Source organism: Sturnira hondurensis, unplaced genomic scaffold (assembly GCF_014824575.4).
Source record: "Sturnira hondurensis isolate 20B ecotype Veracruz unplaced genomic scaffold, ASM1482457v3 Scaffold0017746, whole genome shotgun sequence".
NCBI lineage: Eukaryota > Metazoa > Chordata > Mammalia > Chiroptera > Phyllostomidae > Sturnira > Sturnira hondurensis.
Window position 1 is genome coordinate 1,688,456 of NW_028090377.1, and position 21,039 is coordinate 1,709,494.

At 39.5% G+C, this 21,039-nt stretch overlaps 2 protein-coding genes and 1 non-coding gene across 3 annotated transcripts; 1 reads left to right on the plus strand and 2 right to left on the minus strand.

The window, feature by feature from the left end:
* Nucleotides 1-388: 388 nt before the first annotated feature.
* LOC119002652 (olfactory receptor 51E2) lies at nt 389-18,383 on the minus strand. The gene is made up of 3 exons (XM_037068669.1): nt 18,189-18,383; nt 4,560-4,858; nt 389-1,810 (listed from the first exon to the last, which is right to left on the minus strand). Exon 3 carries the CDS (start codon nt 1,758-1,760, stop codon nt 807-809), a length of 954 nt encoding a protein of 317 aa, XP_036924564.1. The 5' UTR covers nt 1,761-1,810; nt 4,560-4,858; nt 18,189-18,383; the 3' UTR covers nt 389-806.
* LOC119002671 (olfactory receptor 51F2-like) lies at nt 10,739-11,683 on the minus strand. The gene has a single exon (XM_037068691.1). It carries the CDS (start codon nt 11,681-11,683, stop codon nt 10,739-10,741), a length of 945 nt encoding a protein of 314 aa, XP_036924586.1.
* Nucleotides 18,384-19,694: 1,311 nt separating the features above from the next.
* Nucleotides 19,695-19,858, plus strand: LOC119002681 (U1 spliceosomal RNA). Its single transcript, XR_005069791.1, has one exon. It is a non-coding gene; the product is annotated as a U1 spliceosomal RNA (small nuclear RNA).
* Nucleotides 19,859-21,039: the final 1,181 nt, after the last annotated feature.

The window sequence follows — 21,039 nt, forward strand, 5'->3', positions numbered from 1 at the left end:
TAAAACTTCTAATTTGAAAGACAAAAATGAGGCCTTGGATTACTAGTCACATAGAGTAATTTTCCTTTTTTTAAAAGATTTTATTTATTTATTTTTAGATAGAGGGAAAGAGAGGGAAACATCAATGTGTGGTTGCCTCTTTCATGCCCCCTACTGGGGACCTGGCCCACAACCCAGGCATGTGCCCTGACTGGGTATCAAACCGATGATCTTTTGGTTTTCAGGCTGGCAATCAATCCACTGAGCCACACCAACCAGGGCTAATTTCTCTCTTCTTTTAAAGCAGGAGTGTCCAACCTTTTGGCATCTCTGTGCCACACTGACAGAAGAAGGGTTATTCTGGACCACACATTAAATACTTTGTGAGATGTAATCACAAAACAAACCTCATAATGTTTTAGGTAAATTTATGATTTTGTGTTGGGTTGTATTCACAGCCATCCTGGGCTCCATGCAGCCCGTGGACTGCAGGTTGGACATACATGTTTTAAAGCCAATTGCACTTTTTTTGTTACTCTATACTTAAAAGAATACTTTTTGGAGCATCAGTAGATTTTCTAATTAATTTTTTTATATAATAAGGATATCAGTAATGTTTTGATCTATGGGAGAAAATCATGATATTTCCTTAAATATCACTCTGACCTGAGACAGAATTTAGAGATCTTACCAGAGAGAAGCACTAAAACACTTATAAGAAACTGAAATTAACTGAGCATTAGTAAGTCATTATATCAAGCTATTAAAGATAAGGGAAAATGTAGTGGTAAAAGTCACCTGCATCACCTTCAGTCACCTTCAGACAGTCACACAGTCTGAAGATCCTTGTCACAGCTGATCTTGAACATAGCTAGAACTCGAGTTCTGATCTGTTTGGTTTTGGCACCGTAGATGATGGGATTTATTACAGGAGGTAGAAGTAGGTAGACATCACCCATGAGAACATGCACAATGGGAGGAAGGCTGTTTCCAAAACGGTGCACTACTGAGAGGCCAATGAGAGGCACGTAGAAGGCCAATACCACACTGATGTGTGACACACAGTTTCCAAAGGCCTTGGCCCTCTCTGACTTGGAGGGCAGTTGTAGAACTGTTCTGATAATCAGAAAATAGGACAAGGTGATGAATAGGACATCCATGCCCATAACCAACAGAATGGCAGTAAGACCATAGACCACATTGGGCAATGTGTCTGTGGAGGCCAACTTCATCACATCCTGGTGTACACAGTAGGAATGTGAGAGCACATTGGAGTGGCAGAAGGCCAGCCGCTTGATGAGCAGAGGCAGTGGGATGAAAAAGAGAGATCCACGGACCAGGGCCACTATGCCAATCTGGGCTGTTACAGTATTGTTGAGCACTGCAGCATGGCGCAGTGGGTGGCAGATGGCTATATAACGGTCAAAGGCCATGGCCAGCAGGATGGTGGACTCTATGGCCGAGAGAGCATGAATAAAGAACATCTGGGCAATGCAGGCATCAAAGGTAATTTCCCGGGAATCAAACCAGAAGAGGGCGAGGATCTTGGGCACGATGGATGTGGACAAGGCCAGGTCAATGGCTGCCAGCATGCAGAGAAAGAGGTACATGGGAGCGTGCAGGCTGCGCTCCATCCTTATGATAAAGACCACGATGCAGTTTCCAAATACTGCCATGACATACATTGAAAGCAGGGGGAAGCCCATCCAGAAATGGGCTTCCTCTAGTCCTGGGATGCCAATAAGCACAAAGGTGGCATGTGTGAAGTTGCAGGAACTCATAGTTGGCACGGAGAAGGGGGCACTGGAGAAGGTCAGGTCACACTGGCAGCCTGGTAGGACATGGAGCACAATCAGAGAGGCCAGACCTGGAAACTGGGGGACTGAATGCACTTTAGCTCTCCTTCCCTTATTCTCTCCTCCTTCTTCCAAGCCATTTAGGCTCTCATAAGCTATGAAGCCATCTTCCAAAGGGGAAAGTGACAACTTGCATTCATTTACTGATCACTATTCTTAAGGTCCATTTACATATTTAAAAGGGAACCTGGGAAGAGCAATGCTTATCCAAAAATATATCCTTCTCAAGTTCCCTTGGACTCCTTCTTCTAGCTCATACCTTCATTGCGTAGATACTGGGTGGTCCCTTACTTAGATAGGTATTTGGAGATACCTTATTAGGAAGTGTTTCAGGATAGGGCTGTGTCCTTTCCTCTCCTCTCCTCTTCTCCACCTCCATCTTTCCCTTCAGTTATTCATTCTTTCCATAAGCATTGACTTATATGACTTACTACATACAAAGTTATTTGCTGGATGTTACTGGTACAGAGGTGAAAAACCTCTGTACACCTTTTACCCTTCAGATGCCCTGCCTAGGTTGGAAGACAGATAAGTAACAAAATTATTAGAGTTTTGGGATAAGTGTTAGCATAAAGTGTGTATTTAATGCATGGGCAGGGGAGAGGCATGATCAGAGAAACCTTCCCGAATAAGATGATTTTTCTATTCAGTGTTGAAACATGAATAGAACTCAAACAGGCAGAGAAGGGGATAAAGGGCATATTAAGCCATTGAGAATACGGAGCATTTTTTTTTCTTCAAATTTTTAAGATTCCAGGCCCCCAGATCTAAGGTCAGTGGTGGTATGTGTGTGTGTTTGGGGGTGGGGTGGGTAGAAACACAACAGCATTTTTTGAATTAAAAGGAAAAATACAAAGCCATAAAGACTGAAAATAAATCTACTCAGAAAAAAAAGGAAACATCTGGGGTCATTGAATGAAAGGCAGTAGCTCTGTCCTATGACTTCCCTGAAGATCAAGGCAGTAGCTCTGTCCTATGACTTCCCTTGCTGACAGGTTGTGTGGCCTCCAGCAGATCCTAGCTGTTTGGCACGGTCCCTGTGAAGGCTCTTCTCTCTGCCCCTGGCTGATGGGTTCCTACATACCTGAGAGCTGCCTCCAAGGTCATTCTCATTGCCTCAGGGAGAACTGGGGCCAAGTCCAGATACTCCTAGAGCTTTGTCTTTCCAACAAATCATTCATATTAGGGCAGACATTTGCTATTTGGAAACCCACTATTGTTCTGCCCCACCACCTCCCCAAGCCTAAACACATGTGCTCTGACTTCATTAAATGTTTTCCCTACTAGGGCCCCTAGTGCCCTGGTTTTACAGCTAATTTTCTCTAAAGAGCCAAGGCCTTGTTTTCGAGAAGAGCCTCTGAATCTTGGGAATAAAGTCTGCAGGAGTCTTTATCAGTGGTATTCAGGTTCAACTGTTCATCTTCCTAGGATTCTTCTTCGCTCCTAACCTGGGTCCTTACTGCAACTGGGAGATGCTCTCCCATTTGGCCTCAGTGTAGAGTTTAGAAACCAGTAGTCTTAAAACAAATATGAAAATTGCAAACTAAGATTTGACTTCATCGTGGATAAGCCAGGAAGAACAGATCCAGGGCTTAAGGGTTATAAAATTCATACTTCTGACCACTATTTGCTCATCTCCATCCTCAGAACTTGACATAATAGCTACACTCCTTGACAAGTACAGATCCCAACTTTGGACCCTAGCTACCGTCAGAGAATAAAAAGCCCTTTTCAGAAGCAGATAATTGCAGGTTTCAGTGAAGTAAAATGTAGCTTATATATTGTATCCACCCAATCATCTATGATTTATCATAGGTACCTTGGGTAAAGTGATTCAGAAATCCAAAAAAATCAGGCTGAAAAGTGTGTGGTAATGCTAAAGTAGCTTTCCTGGAGGGAGGCCAGATCACTGGATCTCTGTGTCCAAGAGAAATGGGACCCAGGTGAAGAAAAGGGTAGGCATGGAAGGTAGCAAGGGGAGCACAGTAACATAGCCTCCCTTTCCAGAGGCCTCCTGCCCGTGGTACTGCATGCAGCACTCACAGATATAAGGGTCTCTGTTGGCCACAGAGTCAGGTACTGTCCTTACCCTGCTCTCCACAGGGCATCTTTTCTGCCTTGCTGGTAGCAGTCTAAGATTTGGGCCATCATCTTGTTTCCCCAGTTACCTATTCCAGAAGACCTCATGTCTCCCTCCCATGGTGCCTGGCCTTCTGCCTAACATGACCCCTGACTAGACTCAATTTCTACTTCTCTTTGTGTCCAAATGTGGCTGTTGTATTCATACTCACTTGCTTTACTGGATAGTCAGCTAATACTCTGGGACATTCCTTTTTGTCTTATGAAGGTATGAGTGGCATATAAGGACTTCCCCTGCCCTGCCATGAGGTGATTTTTGAGGTCTTCAAGTTCCCTTAGGATGGCAGGATTTGGGCTTTCTAAAACCAGGAGAGGATGCAGTCCCTTGAAAATGGTGCAGTCTTACCGAGAGGGAACAGCTGGAGCTGGTTCACCTCTTCTGGCACAGGCTTATTCATAATGCTGCCCGGGAGGCCCATGGGAATAGGCTGGGAGCGTGAAGTGAGGCTCCAGGGGTGTGGTGGATGATACAATAACTCTATGTTCTTTTATGTGTCATTCCTACAAGGTTCACACTGTTTCTGTCTCTGGGGGGAAGGGGAAATCACCAAGGGCCCACTGCTTCTGCCATCACCCCACACTTACAGATATATGGCTCTCGACAATCTGTCTCCCTGTTGCAGGTGACTCAAACTCCCACAGTCAGCCACAGTCAGTGCTTTTCCTTGTTAGCCACTTGGCCAAACACGACAGCCAAGGTGCATTTATTAGTTTTGTCCTTGGACTCTAGAAGTTCAAATCCTCTTTAAAGACCAAGATGTGCACAAAAAATGTAGTCTTTTCATTCAAAGGGTGGGCATGCACTTCTTCAGCTTTTCTTTTTCCATGTTTCCTTTCAAGTGATGAAACAGACCTTGATGCATGGAAGTCACTCTTTATTGCACCTGTATTATAGAGAAAGGTTAGGTGAGAAAAAAGCTTGCTGTGTTAGGTCACATAGTTAATTAGTGATAATATCAGTTATTAGTGATAATAACAGTTATTATCACTAATTAGTGATAATATCAGTTATTCTCACTTGATGAGAATCAGTTTTTCTGACTGTTTACTCATTCACATCCAACAGTTACTCATCAAGGGCTCATAGTGTAAAAAGAAAAATAGACAGCCTCCCTGCCCTCCCCCGGAAAAAAATAAAAACCTCTCATCTTTATGGAGTATACATTCTAGTGACAGGGACAGACAATAAATGGAGTTAATATGAAAACCCCAATAGAATGTTAAGTAATCTTAAGGATAAATAATAAAAGGAAGATGGGAACCGATAATTATCAAGGGGGCAATTGAAATTTTAAATGAAGTGGCCAGGGAAGGCCTTACAAAAGGGAGACATTTGAGGAGAAGACTGAAGGGAGGGGGAGATATATTTATGGAGATATTTGAGAAAGGCCATTTCAGGAAGAAGATGCAGAGATTACAAATGAAGCTCTAAGAAGGGAGCATATCTGGTAGTTTAGAGCAACTAGGAGACCAGTGTGCCTGAGAAGACAGACAAGGGGGGATAATAGTAGGGAGAAGAAATTACAGAGGTGATGGGGAATTTAGTCATATGGGCCCTTATAGGACTTACAGAACATTAAGGGGTTTCATTTAGACTCTGGGTTTGAGTAGCCACAATAGTTCTCATGTGTCTGCTATTGGTCTGGCTTTCAGGAAAGTCTCCGATTCATGGTGAGCTTGCCCACTTTAGTCAGAACATGATATTTGCTCTGCAAATCACCCATTTCTGAAATGTCCAAATTACTCACTCCTTAGAGATGTAAGTTTATAAGTTTCAAAGATTGTTAGCCTCTGGAGCTGTTCACACATTAGTGTGTGGGAGTGAGGTGGGAGAGAAACATCTGTAGAGGTAGTGTGGACATCTTGGCTGTCTGGCTCTTGAGTCTGAAGTTACTTCTTCTCCTTTCTATTGTTAGGACTCTGAGTAGCCCCACCCTTTTATTCTCTGGCCCACATCACTCTTTCTCTTTCTCTCTTCCCTCTGTCCATACTCCATCATATTTTGTGTGTTGAAACAGGCTCCCAGAATGTAATTCCACATCCTCTGAACTTTTTCACTTATATTTAACAGTGAATAAAATAAATGCCTGGTCCTGAGAAGTGGGCACAGAATCTGTTGGGGGGAGATGGTTACAGCAGGTTCTGAAGAGGGATGTCATGCACAAGAAAAAAACACAGTGCTGTAGGAGCACCTGGGAAGGACAACAGACAGACTTGAGAAGTCAGATAAAAAGTCTCTGAAGAAAATTCAAACTCTGAGTCAGGAGGAGGGAGACAGTAAGGGTACTACAAGTGGAAATAACAGCTTGCCAAAGGCTTGAAAGTGAGATAGAGTTATCAGGGTTCAGGAGATGTTAGTTGTCTTTTGTGCCTGGAGCAGCACACAGAGGGGAAGTGATAAAGCTTGAGAGGGGGACAGAGCCAGGTCATCAGAGATTTTATTCTTTTTACTACATGTAAGCCCTGGTTTGATATCTAGAAGACAGAATAAATAAAACCAAGGACTTATACTCAGTGATTCTACCTTGTAATGAGAAACAAGAAAAGAAATAAACAGATGTGTAATATGCTGAGGGATAAAAGTGCTAGAAACTGAAAACAAGGTGGGTAGGGAAAAGAGTGAATGCAGACAGGAATTAAAGGGGAGAGGTGTTGCTATTTTTTACAATGTCAAGGGCCTGTAATAAGATGATGCTTAAGCAGAAACAGTGAGACAGTAAATCATGTGGGTACCTGGGGGGAAAACATTTCAGGTGGAGAGAACAGCAAATGTGAAGTCTGATGTTGAAGCATGCTTGGTGAGTGTAAAGAAATATTTGGCGGTTATATGTGGGTAGGTGTAGGAGAGTGGACAAAGGGAAGAATAGTTGGAGATGAAGCTGAGTTGGTGAAAAGGAGTCAGGCATAAGATATAATGACTGTGGATTTCCCCTGGGTAGAACAAAAGTCTATTGGAACATGTTTAACAGAGGAAGTGACATGGTTTGTCTTGTGTGTTTGTGTTGTTTCCTGGTGAAGGAGGATCCACCAAGAGACTATCATATTCAGTTTGAAGATGACGATGAATTGGATCATGGTGATAGCAGTGGAGGTGGTAGAAAGTTGGATTTCAGACACTGATATCTGAAATATCTGGAAGAAAGAGTTATCAGCATTTGCCGAAAAGTTGGCCATGGAATGGGAGAGAGATGCACCATGGCTTGAAGTTTCTCTCTCAGCAAGTCAAAAAGCAGATTTTCTGAGGGCTTTTTAGGGGGAGTGTAATTCTTCTTTTAAAAAAATATAATTTGTTGATTATGCTATTACAGTTGTCCCATTTCCCCCCTTCACTCCCCTCCACTCTACACACCCCCTCCACCCATTCTCCCACTTTTAGTTCATGTCCATGTGTCATGCTTACAAATTCTTTAGCCTCTACATACCCCATACTATTCTTACCCACCCTGTCTACTTTCTACCTATCATCTATGCTACTTATTCTCTGTACCTTTCTCCCTTCTCTCCTCCTCCCCCTCCCCGTTGCTAACCCTCCATGTGATCTCCATTTCTGTGGCTCTGTTCCTGTTCCAGTTGTTTGCTTAGATTGTTTGTGTTTTTGTTTTGGGTGTGGTTGTTAATAATTGTGAGTTTGCTGTCTTTTTACTGCTCATATTTTTATCTTCTTGTTCTTAGATAAGTCCCTTTAACATTTCATATAATAAGGTCTTGGTGACGATGAACTCCTTTAACTTGACCTTGTCTGAGAAGCCCTTTATCTGCCCTTCTATTCTAAATGAAAGCTTTGCAGAATAGAGCAATCTTGGGTGTAGGCCCTTGCCTTTCATGACTTGGAATATTTATTTCCAGCTCCTTCTTGCCTGCAAGGTCTCTTTTGAGAAATCAGCTGGCAGTCTGATGGGAACTCCTTTGTAGGTGACTGCCCCCTTATCTCTTGCTGCTTCTAGGATTCTCTTCTTCATTTTAATCTTGGCTAATGTAATTATGATGTGCCTTGGTGTGTTCCTCCTCAGGTCCACCTTCTTTGGGACTCTCTGAGCTTTCTGGACTTCCTGGAAGTCTATTTCCTTTGCCAGATTGGGGAAGTTCTCCTTTATTATTTGTTCAAAGAAGTTTTCTAGTTTTTGCTCTTCCTCTTCTCCTTCTGGTACCCTATGATTCAGATGTTGGAACATTTAAAGGTGTCCTGGAAAAATTTAAAGGTGTCCTGAAAAAAATTCTCCTCATTTTTTCCTGATTTTTTGTTTCTTCATTCTTTTCTGCTTGGTTGCTTCTTTCTTCCTTCTGATGTACTTCATTGATCTGAGTCCCAGTTTTCTTCCCCTCACTATCGATTCCCTGTACATTTTCCTTTATTTTACTTAGCATAGCCTTAAGTTATTCATCTAAATTGTGACCAAAATTAACCAATTCTGTGAGCATCATGATCACCAGTGCTTTGAACTGTGCATCTGATAGGCTGGCTACCTCTTCATCGCTTAGTTGTATTTTTTTCTGGAGCTTTGATCTATTCTTTCATTTGGGCCATTTTTTTTGTCTTCTTGCACCTGTTATGTATGAAGGGTGGAGCCTTAGATGTTCACCAAGGTGGGCCAACCCATTTCTCTGGGTTATGACACTGTATGTGGGGCAGGGATCAGAGAGGAAACAATGGTGCTTGCTTCTCTCTCTTAGAGATTTAGGACCCTGTGAGTCTCTCCAACAAACTTTTGTGTGAGACTATGAGTCTCTTCTGGCACCTCAATCCCCACAGGTATTTTCAATTGGTGCTTTGAGGCTTTATTTCCCCACACTGGAGCCCTGGGTTGCATGGCCTGTGTTGCTCCCCAGTTTTCTGGTTTATCTGTGTGAGCATATGGGACCACCCAGTCCACCAACTGCCTTGCACCTGCACCCATCCACAATCCGCCACCTCGCTGGGTCTGCCTGCTGCCACCTGGCGCCCAGGGCCTTCCAGCTGCTGACTGTGCACCTGGGGTCCACCTGCTGCCATCTTGCATGCCTGGGTTCATCAGCTGCTGCCTTGTGTGCCCAGGGTCACCAGCCACCACTATTTTTTTGCTGCAACCCCCTCTCCGCCCCTCCTACCAGTTTGGATGAATGTGTTTATTTTAACTCCTTGATTGTTGGACTTTCATACAGTTCAATTTTCTGTCAGTACTGGTTGTTTTTTTGTTTCTAAATTTTTGTTGTCCTTATTTTGGTTGTGCGAGGAGGCACAGTGTGTCTACCTATGCCTCCGTCTTGGCTGGAAGTCTGATTTTCTGAGTTTCAGGAGACTGTGGTCGATCATGTTTTTGTTTTGATGTGAGTACATGAACATAATGAGTCTAACATTATTACTGGACATTCAGGTGGAAATACTGATACATAGGCAGTTAGATATGAGTCTGAAATATAAATATTAGCTTGGGATTTGTCAGCATATGGATGGTATTTAAAGCCATAAAGCCAAATGAGATGACCAAAGTGGAAATACAACAAAGGAAAACAACAGGTCTGGGAACAAAATCCTGGGACCTTTCAGCGTGCACAGATCAAGGAGATGGTGATTATAATAACTGAGACTAAAATGTTATTGATAAATATACTGAGAATTTTGACATCATACTTATTATTAAATAGTGATATAGTCACTTAATGAGTTCCCTGTAGATGTGACTTCTACTTCTTTGTTGGAGCTAATACCACCGACAGGGCCCACATTCACTGAGTGATTCCAATGTGCCATTGAAGTATGTGCTTTAAAAATTTGAGACTTAATGGATATATCCAACTTGAAAGTTAACTTGTTGTATTAGGCAGTTACATAAAATATATGCCATAGATGAAAATATTTCTAAGTAAATGACACAAATTATAATTCATTTGAAATCTATAGTCATTTTTCAGTTTCTGATAGGGCAGAAACTTGATGGAGGTTTGAAACATATTCTAGAACATAGTTAATTGGGAGAGAATAGGTAGAAATATGCTTGTGAGATTGAAAAATTTGTTTGGGCTTTTTAAACCTCCATAATTTGGTTGAAAATTTCGAGAGGAAAGAATTGTATAATTATATACATATATCATTATGTATATACACATATGTATATATGTATAGTTATATATATAATCACTAATAATTGCTATATATGTATATTAGTTGTATAATAATATCTGTAGTTTACAGTATAGGCAGTAATATACCATTAAGTTAAGAGTGTGAGGGACCCTGGAGTCAGTATGCAGGGATGTGAAATACGGCTTTGTCAGTTACCAGCTGCTTAAGCATGCTATTTAGCATTTTGTGTTTCAATTTTCTCATTGATATTAGAAGTAACTACTGTATAATGTTGTTTGAGTATAAGATGTGTTAATAGATGTAAACAACACCTAGAACCATTACTGGTCAAAGGAAATAGTAAATGTTAGTTAAAATTATTATTACAGTTAGGAAATACTACCTAATTCTCATACAAGAGTGATTTTTTTCATAATGTGTTGTTCTAACTGCTGTGAAGTGGATAGAGTCAAAAGAGAAAGACTATTGGCAGGATTAACAACAGTTTAGAACAAATGGTGATGAGGAGAACACCTTTTAGGCTGTTTATTCCTTCCATTCTTATGTCTCTGTCTCCGCATTTTTAAAATAGAGTCAAACTAGCTGATGTCCTACATATAAACCAATCTTAATTTTAAATGTTTGATCACTTAGCTTTAATGATTACTAATTCTGTTTTTTAATAACATGGTCTGATGTAGGCTGTCTCTAGAATTCTATGAGTCTATGTGTCTTTGGAATGGAGAATTTTTATCACAGCTCTACGTATCTGTTTGGTCTTCACACTATAGATTATGGGGTTCATCACTGGGGGGATCAACAGGTAGGTGTTAGCAATCATAGTATGTACATAGGGTGGGGCTTGCTTTCCAAACCTGTGAACAAAGGACAGACTTATCAATGGAATATAGAAAATAGCAACAGCCCCAATATGGGAGATGCATGTGCTGAAGGCTTTCTTCCTCTCTTCTGGGGATGCAATGCTGAGGACAGTCTTAATGATCAAAACGTAAGAGAGGAGGATGAGGATTGAGTCTAGCCCAACAGTAGAGATCATGGCTGTCAACCCAACTGCACTATTAATCCTGGTGTCTGTGCAGGAGAGCTTCATCACATCAGGGTGGAAGCAGTAGGAGTGGTGCAGCACGTGGCTGCGGCAGTAGGACAGTCTTTTAAGAAGGACTACCATTGGTGTCAGCATTAGTGTTCCCCTGAGGACAATGGCCACTCCAATTTGAGCTATTCTGGAGTCAGTTAAAATGGTGGCATATCTGAGAGGATTAGAGATAGCTACAAAACGATCAAAGGCCATGGCCAACAGCACGGAAGATTCCATGACCGTGAAGAGTTTAATAAAAAACATCTGTGACAAGCAGGCGTTAAAGCCGATCTTCCTGGCGTCGAACCAGAATATACCCAACATGGTGACTAGGGTGGATATGGACAAGCCGAGGTCAGTGGTGGACAGCATGGAGAGGAAATAGTACATGGGTTCATGGAGGCTGGGCTGAGTGACAATGGCAAAGAGAATCAGGCTGTTTCCTGAGAGGGCAGTTATATAGAGGAAGCAGAAGGGAATGGAGATCCAGGTGTGGAAGGCTTCCAGCCCAGGAACACCAGTTAGCAGGAAAATGATGGAAGAGGATGTGGTATTCTGGAAGTTGGACATGCTGAATTATAAGTACAGAATTCCAAGGTGAAATGCTGGAATGATGAAAAAACTACATTAAAAAATCTAGTTTCAAATAATTTTACTGAACCCCAAACCAACCAAAGATGAATATCCATATACTATGCAAATATGAATGACTCATTCAAATTGATAAAAAGAATTGTAAGTTTTTAACTGCTGTAGTAGGTACCATTAAATTTATTTTTATTTTTATTTTTTTTGTATTTATGTCAGCCCACAATTTTTCTTCCCTGGGGCCCTGTGCTCATAGCTATGTTTATACTATGTGATCTTTCCTTTCATTCCTCCAGTGAGAGATGACTGGACTAAATAAAGACATTTATCCAAGGCTAACTGATCATATTTCATCCTTTCTGGAATGTTTAAATTGTGATAAAGAGATTGCATGTTGGTTTTCCTGTACAGTTGGCCTCAGAGAAAAACAGATTGGGGCTATGAAAGAGCAATAATACATCAGCCAGAACTGTAGAAAGCAGAGAATCTTAAGACAATTTGGGAAACCAGAAAATACTGAGAAAGAGATACTTGTTTATAATACAAGTAACATATAACATTGTAATAAATGGCTTAGGACCAGTGCAATCATGTGCAGCTTACTATAGTATCTAACCTTCACAGTGGCTCTTAGGTTGCAGCACCGGGCATCACATTTGAGAGAGACGGAGAGTCAGAACAGACTTACCATTGTAGGGACAAAGACCTCTGTCCCCACTTAACACAATGTGCTGCCACGTTCAGATATATTTCTCTCTTCAATCTGCTTGAAGATGTGTTGTTCTCCAGAACAGATTTTCTCCCTTTTGTGAAGACATACTTTCCAAGAGATTCCTAATACAATATTACTGTTTTGCTTTGAAGGGAAAGCTATAACTTGATGGCAAATATCTTCTGGCTTTTTTCATTGAGTAGAGAATTCAAACTAGGTGTATGGGTATGTATGAGTTGGAAGAGGGGCCCTGGGGAAAACAGAGAGGGCATCTCTTGTGGCTGGAGAGAGGGTTCAATCATTGGGAAGCAGCTAGCATTAAGAGAACTGTTCCTTGGCGAACCCAAAAGTTTTCAGCACACACAAATTCATCAGATAAAATGCCACCTCAAGGATTCCCTAAAAAACATAGTTTAAAAATTGGGAAATTGTGAATAAAAAATTAGAGAAAACAAGAAATATTAAGTTACATGAGTTAAGTAAGTGAACTCTAATGTGAGACTGAAGTTTAGGGTTACAAGAGTGTTCTCAGGGAACCAGTGAAATTACTGTCAGGAATGCATCATCCAACCTCATGATGAAAATAAGAGTTAACAGGAGGTGGGGCATGCACTAAGAAAGGAAATATCTTTTTGACATTACTTCCAGTGACTGTTTATTAAATGTCATGAATACCATTGACATTATACAGAAATCAAGCCTTGCCCAACTGGTATGCATTTCACAATAAGTTGTGAAAGTTTAATAGGCTAACAAGTTCTATTGGTACTTTTCATAAATAGATTGATTTTTGAGAAACATTTTTAGTAACTATACTTAGCCTTGAGAAAATTATATATTGAGCAGAAGGACAAAGTAAAACGGTATTTATTAAATAAATGATACATATGATAATTTTACATAGTAGGTGCACTGCTCATTTCCCATGTGTTTTTGACCTGTTTATTTACTATTAGTGATTTACAAAACCTGGGACTCAGAATTTGAAGTCAACTCCTGGAATTAGTGGGAGGTAGAGTAATCATGAAAAAGGGAATTCTTTAATTCTATGTACAAAAGTATCTGGGTATTTAGAGATGGTTAGTTAGAAAAATCAATGCTTAAAAGAATTCTATATTTTGTGTAAGTTGAGACGTATTCCCAAGCTTTTAGAAAATCATATGTAAAAATTATTGTGGCAGAATGAACTTGTAATATTTTTGCCTTTGCTCTTGCCTTATGTTCTCAGAGACACTTACTGAGCACCTACTTTGTGCACAGTAGAAACTATGACATAGCATGAACAAAACCCCCCTTAAAATCTATAATCAAGTGAAGGAGAAAGACTAGCACTATTCCTAAATAACTCTAATATCTAATATACAATGATGAATAATAAAAATGGTTGTGAGAGTACAGAGGGCCTTCACATGCGTTGATTAATTCTGGCTATCACTATGATTTTCATGATGTTTATGATAATACATGTGATGATTGAGTTGTAATTTTGATCACTGAATTTTAGGTAATTTTATAAGATCAGTTATTTTTTTAATTGCTAGCTGAAGAATTCTCACTCATTCTAACTTGTTCATGGTTTCCTTTACATTATTTCATTAATTGAAACAATTTACTCCTTGCTCATTGCATTCTTCTTGTCAGTTTTCCCCTTCCATTTCTGGCTTGGAGCTCGGAAGAAAAACAGAGAGTTAAGGTTGAAATGATCTGCACTGAGCCTGGCAGAAGAGAACACCTTCAAATCCAGCACCCTTGCTTTCTGTATATTCCTTCACCTGCTCCTCATTCATGCTGGGCTCAGACACAGGGGGTTCCTTATTCCTATTCACAGTCAGTAACTTCACATAGCTCTTGATCATCTACCATAAACACCTAATTCATTTCAATAGTAAACTGAGAGCTCACACTGTGTATTGTGTCAACACTGAGCATATGAAGCAAATAAAACAACAGTGGTTTGGTGCCTGAGAAAATCAGAGAGGTTGCCAGGACTTTATCTTTTTAAAGCCAAAACCTTATATTTAACAAGAACTAGTGACTTATGGAAATGAGAAATGAAAAAGTACAAGTTTTGAATACCTACTGCATGCTGGGGACTGTATTAATTACATATCAGAAGATATGTAACTCTACCATGGTTTGTAGAGTGTACAAGGACATGATGTTTCTAAGCAATAAGACAGAAATATTGTGAAGTGACAGATACTGAGTCTGTGTATACAAGAATGTGTCTGTAGGTCTTCAAGAATTATTAGTTCCAAGAAATCTTAACAGAGTACATAAACTATAACTGTGTAAACTTTTGATGAATAGATAAAAATGGAACTGGGTTTTGACCTGGCGATTCCACTTGCCAGGATTATACCCAAAGAACCCTGAAACACCAATCCAGAAGAACCTATGCACTCCTATGTTTATAGTAGCACAATTTACAATAGCCAAATGCTGGAAGCAACCTAAGTGCCCATCACTATATGAGTGGATCAATAAACTGTGGTACATTTATACAATGGAATACTATGCAGCAGAAAGAAGGAGCTCCTATCCTTTGTGATGGCATGGATAGAACTGTTCATTATGTTCATTATGCTTTCATGCACAGACACCAAGATCAACTGTGCGTTTGGCCTGGGCTGTTGTCATCTCTACTGCTGGTTTAGACTCTGTCCTGATCCTTCTCTCTTACATTATGTTCATTATGCTAAATGAAATAAACCAGGTGGTGAAAGACAAATACCATATGACCTCACCTTTAAGTGGAAACTAATCAACAACAACAACAAAAAAACAAGCAAGCAAAATAGAACCAGAGACATTGAAATTAAGAACTAATTTACAGTAAGCAGAGGAGAGGTGGAAGGGGAAGAATGGGGGGAAAGGGGGAAGGGTTTTCAGTAACGACTATAAAGGACACATGGACAAAACCAAGAGGGGCTGAGATCAGGTGAGGGAGGTGGGGATGGCTAGTGGGGAGTGGTGGAAAGAAAATGCAGATGACTGTACTTGAACAACAATAAAATAAAAATAAATAACCCTCCCTGAAAAGTTTTGATGAATACAGTAAGTTCATGAGGATAAAAAGCAGGAGAGAGTGTTTTTGATGTAGATAAAGACATGAGTAGAGACTGAGGGAAACAAGGAAATACAAGAGAATTGCCATGCTGACCCTTACATGTGAAGCTGAAGGACTCAGGGCAGAGGGGCAGGACATGAAACTCTTGCATTTATGGAAGAATGAGGAACTAAGATTTTAGTTGCAAAGCATCAAGAACCAGGCATTTCCAACTATTTTATGAGTAAGTAAACAAATCATTTTCTGTCTCTTCTAATTTAACTACAACAAAATTCCTTTCCTTTTTAACATCTTATTTTATACTACTATTTTTTGTTCAGCATTCTACAATATTCAAGTTTTATCCCAACCCAATAATGAAAACTTTCCACATTTTTCTATAGATGTTTTCAACACACACCCAATTTAACCAAGACATATCAACTATATATTATGATTGGCCATTGTGCTTAGTCAGTGAGGACGCGATAAGACATAAACCTTGTTTCTCTCTCTGTTTCATGCCATATATTTTATGACAAAAATGTTCTTTGGACAATCTGCTTTTGTTTATTTTTCTTTCACCTTCACTAACAATCTGGAATCTTTCTCCAATGGCTCAAAGAAAATTCTCCAACTGATGTCGCTAATGAGTCTCTAAATACCAAATCTAAAAGTTTATTTTCAGGTTTGTTTTTCTTCCCCCTTCATCTCAATTTTCCTCTCGTGTTTCCCACTTCCTCTTGGAAACTTTTTCCTTCCTTACTTTCAATAACAGTTACTCTGTGGGTTTCCCCTGTCCCCATTTACCAAACAATATTTTTGTTCTGTGTCTTCTGATTATGGTATTCTTTAGGAGTCTTTCTCCCCCCACCCCCAAGAAGTCCTTCTTCTTTTCTTTCTGTCTTAGATGGTACACTTTTCTTGAAATATCTTAGTTATTTCCATGACATTAAATAGCATTTATATCAAGATGATTTGCAATACTGAAATCTAATCGTGGACTCTTCTGAGCTCTATATTTCAAGAGCTGATCGAATTTTTAAAGCTGTGGTGAAGTTTAAAATTTGAAGGCAGTAACAAATTGTGGAACTAGAGTGAGGAGATCACATCAACGATTTAGAAAAAATAATTTGAAGCAGGAGAAAAAAATCAAAGGTCACTGATGGGTGCTGGTGAGTAAAAGGTGAATAAAATTTTATCTCCTCTTGAGGCACATCTTCACTCACAATCCCTCAGATAACCCAACCTCAGTGTGAGTGAAATCCAGTGTGTTCCTTTCCCCATTCCAACCTCACTCCCTCTCCTATGCTTTACTTATTAGTAAGTGACATCAAACTCTAGCAAATCATCTAATTAGCATTACCATCCTCACACACACAGATGTCCTATACACCCGTTCTTTCCCCTCTCTCATCACCTATATATAAATATTAATTACATTTTGTATTGATTCTACTTGTGAAATGTCAAAAACTAGAGCATCAGGTGCTCCACATATGAAGTCAAAGTACCAGCAATATAGTTGGTAGTGGGTACTTGAAGGTGTATTTCATTGCACTTTCTTACTTTGAAGGAATGTTACTGTTTATATCAAAGAATAAAAAAAGATTAATGGATATGATTAGGAGGAAGCAATAAAATTCCCCTGAGCTACTGTTTTGCATTGCCATCACCCTCAAACCTGTTTAATTCATCTACTCCAGTCCATGTACAACCTTCCTTTTCTCTTGTGAAAAATAAGCTATAGTCTTTCAACTAATTTTCCTGTCCACTTAGATCACAATTATTCTCTTCATTGTTGCACTGTTGTGAGCTGTAGTTTGTGTTTGTGTTTATGTCTTTAACTGCTGAAGTAGAGCATATGTCATTATCACTATTGTTCAAGTCAATATCACTATTGTCATTATCACACATTGTCAATGTGTATGACTGACCTGGGTTTGGATCCTTGCATAAACACTAACTAGTTTTGAGACTTTGTACAGCAGTGCTAATAAAAATATTAATCATAACAATAATAGCTGCCACTTATTGGAACTTGTTCTATGACTATTACTGCACTGAGTATGTTACAAACATATAATTTTAATTCTTAGTACAATACCATGTGGCAAATATTATTAAATTCACTTTAAATTATATTTTCTGCTAAAGAGACTGAGTATCAGAGAGATTATGAGATGTATACAGGGTCATGCACAACTAGGGAATGTCTGAGCTGAGATTCCAAACCTGGTTCTTCTTAATTCCAAGGCTTATGCTTTTAAAAACTATTTCACTTGCAAGTAATATAAACTTTTTTTGATCCATTTTCATCATCTATGAGGTATAATATGCCTAATACAGTACCTTGCATGCAGTAGGTATTCAAAAGGGCATTTTTTTCATTTTTATTAAGAAACATTGAGCTTAGAAATGAGATTTTAAGGCCCTGACAACCTCTTTGGTTTTCTCAAGCACCAAACCACTAAACACCATAAATATATTAGCACAATGATCAAGTCATTTGATTAATGAACAACCAGCCATCCAACCTACACCAGACAAAACAAAATATAGATTTCCTGAAAATAAATAATTCTACAAATTCTTCCATTTACCTCAGTCTACCACCTCACTCTTTAACCTGATTTGTACAGCGTGAGGAAATTCTGTCCTGTGGATATGAAACCTCAGTTCATCTAGAGTCAAGTGTTTTCATTGAACGAAACAGATTTACTTACAGATCCCATACAGCAGTTCTGTCTGTTCCTTTTAGTCTGACTTAGAAGACTGAGGAGGCTGTAGGTTCCAGAAGAGATTGGAGCTTATGAGGGAACTTGTTCCAGCCTCGTAGAGACAGTGACGGAGCTGAGAGACCAGTTCCAGCTGGTGGTGTAACTTGTTGTGTCTCCAGTGTCTGGATGCTCCCAGAAGACTTCTTTTTCCCTCATACAAGTCTTTTTATATCTGTTCCATTATGCAGTTAGTTATTGTGGCAATGTGTTTTCTAGGCTGATACATACTTTATCAGCTTGGGATATTGTCCTTGTGCCCTTTTATGGAAGGGCTCTTTGTAAAAACACTTTTGAGATATGATTCATATACCTTAAAATTTACACACTTAAAGTACAATTCAGTAGGTCTTTGTAAACTCACAGACTTTTGCAAACATCATCACCGTCCAATTTTAGAAAATTCTCATCATTCCAAGCAACCTCATGCCAATTAACAGCCACTGTGAGGAGGAATTTTTAAGATGAAATTTTATAACAGGTTGCTAAAAGGCATCTGCCTTTGCAAATGTAAATCAGACTTTACCCCATAATGCTTTAGCATCTATGGTTACTCACAACAGTCATATTTCATTAGCCTACCTGGACTTTCTAGTGTCCTCTCTTTACAAGCAGAAAAAACAATTGACTTATCCTCACGTGTATCTAGTACATATTTCATAAGAGTGCCCTTATATTCCAAACATCATGCTAAGTGCTGAGGATTTAAAAAAGAATGTAATGTAGTTCTTACTGCCCAGAGTCTCCCAGTTTAACCTAGAAAACAGCTTAACCAGTAGCCATCAATGTTGACAACTATTGATAAGGTTATCTTTGAGGGGTGAATTAAGTGCTTGATACATATAGTAAGAAAATCTCAGTCTGCAAGTTAGGTGTGCAGAAATAAAGTTTTACTTTTTCATAATTCAATCTATTTTCTATTTTAGAATGAAGCCCACTAGATGGAAAAAACTAATCACAATAATTTGAGATTTTTCCCACTTGTGTTCGGATATTGAGGGTTATGCATTATATCACAGAATTTGGGTATGTTGGTGATGGATCTGGCCAGTAATGTCAACTGAGGTGAAGTAACTACTGTCCTCATTAGTCTCTAGTAAATAGTTCCCACAGATTGATGTAGCCTTATGGCCCCTTTAGATCCTCAGATACCCCCACCATTTTTGGACCATGCTGAGCATAAAAGTCATCCTTGATTTCTTTCTCCTATACTCTGCATACAAACCTGAAAATTCTGCCAATATATTTGAAAATATTACCAGAATTTAGTACTCTTCATCACCTCCAAACATACCAAGGCACAAGTGTCTCCCACTTGGGTAATTTCAGCAGTTTCTTAACTATTCTCCCTGCTTCTGGGCTTATCTCTCTCTACTACCCAGTCTGTTTTAACACAGTAAATGTGTTGGCCTGAAATATTTTATTCTTTATAATGTAACAAAAACAATAACAATAATACTTATCTAGCAGGGGAGACACTGTGATCACCAAGGTGGATTTCCCAGGGTCAGGCTTATCATTTGCACTCTGGATGTGCTGAGCTCTGCTCATTTCCCCAAATGTGGGAAACTTGACTGTATAATTCATGGTAGTGGGGGCTGTGTTCATGCTTCCCCCCAAAAACTATTTTATGTTGCATTCTATGTCTAAGATTTTATATCAATTTTTTTTGTGGTAGAATAAATAATGACCCGCAGAGATGTCCGTGTCCTAATGCCTGGAACCTGTAAATATGCTACCTTTATGTGGCAGAAAGAAGTTTGCAGATATGATTCAAGTTGAAGACCCAGATGGGAACATTATCCTGGGTGGGTCTAATCTAAGCACAATAGTTCTTAAAAATAGAGAACTAGAAAGATGGCATGATAAGAAGAGCTTGATCCACTGTTATTGGCTTTGAAGATGACAGAAAGAGACCACAAGCCAAGAATGTGGCTAGAAGGAGAAAATGGAAGAGTTTTAATTCTTTCCCAGGCTCTATCGAAAGGAAGGCAGCCCTACTGATACCTTGATTTTTAGCTCTGTGAGACTCATTTCAGACTTCTAACCCACATAACTGGAAGATAATAAATTTGGTAGAAGAATCTATTATTACTGTGGTTTATGCTGTTACCAAGGATTAAATGGTTTAAGTAATTACTTAGGTCTCTCAGTTAACAAGTGGCACAACCAATATTCAAAGCTTGGGATATTTGGGGACCCTTTTGGTTTTTAAAATTCATTTCTTAGAGAATCTTCACATAACTATTCTTCTTCCACTAATTCCAGTTTAAGTAATTCTAAACTTGATAGCACACGTGCATGTTGTGTGCCAGACAAGATGTTAACACATTGTCACCTGTGTAAGCTTATATTTGACGTACAAAGGTTTGTTCTGCTGTGTCTGCTTACAATGAACTACTCGAGACTTTTGAAAACATTTTCTCTACCAGGCTGGGAAAATTCTAGGGCAGTGACTCAATTCCCATTAGTCTCAGAAATGACTTAGAAGGGATCACATTTATATTTACACTGGCCAAAAGAATGTGACTTTTTTCTCAGAGCAATAGTACTGCAGGAGTATCATGTGCACTCCGTGCTGGAGCTTGGTGCGAGCACGTGGAGATGGTGTGCGCACTGGAATGGTGCTGACTCACACTGGTACATGGGCTCTTCTCACCAACCTACTCTCCACCCAGCCCAGTGAAAGAGTCACTGGTAATTTGATTCAGCCTTCTAAAGTCTGAGCAAAATGTCCCTCAATAAAATTACATAGCAACAGGAATGTGCAGTTGTCAAAACCAATACCATTCAACCATGG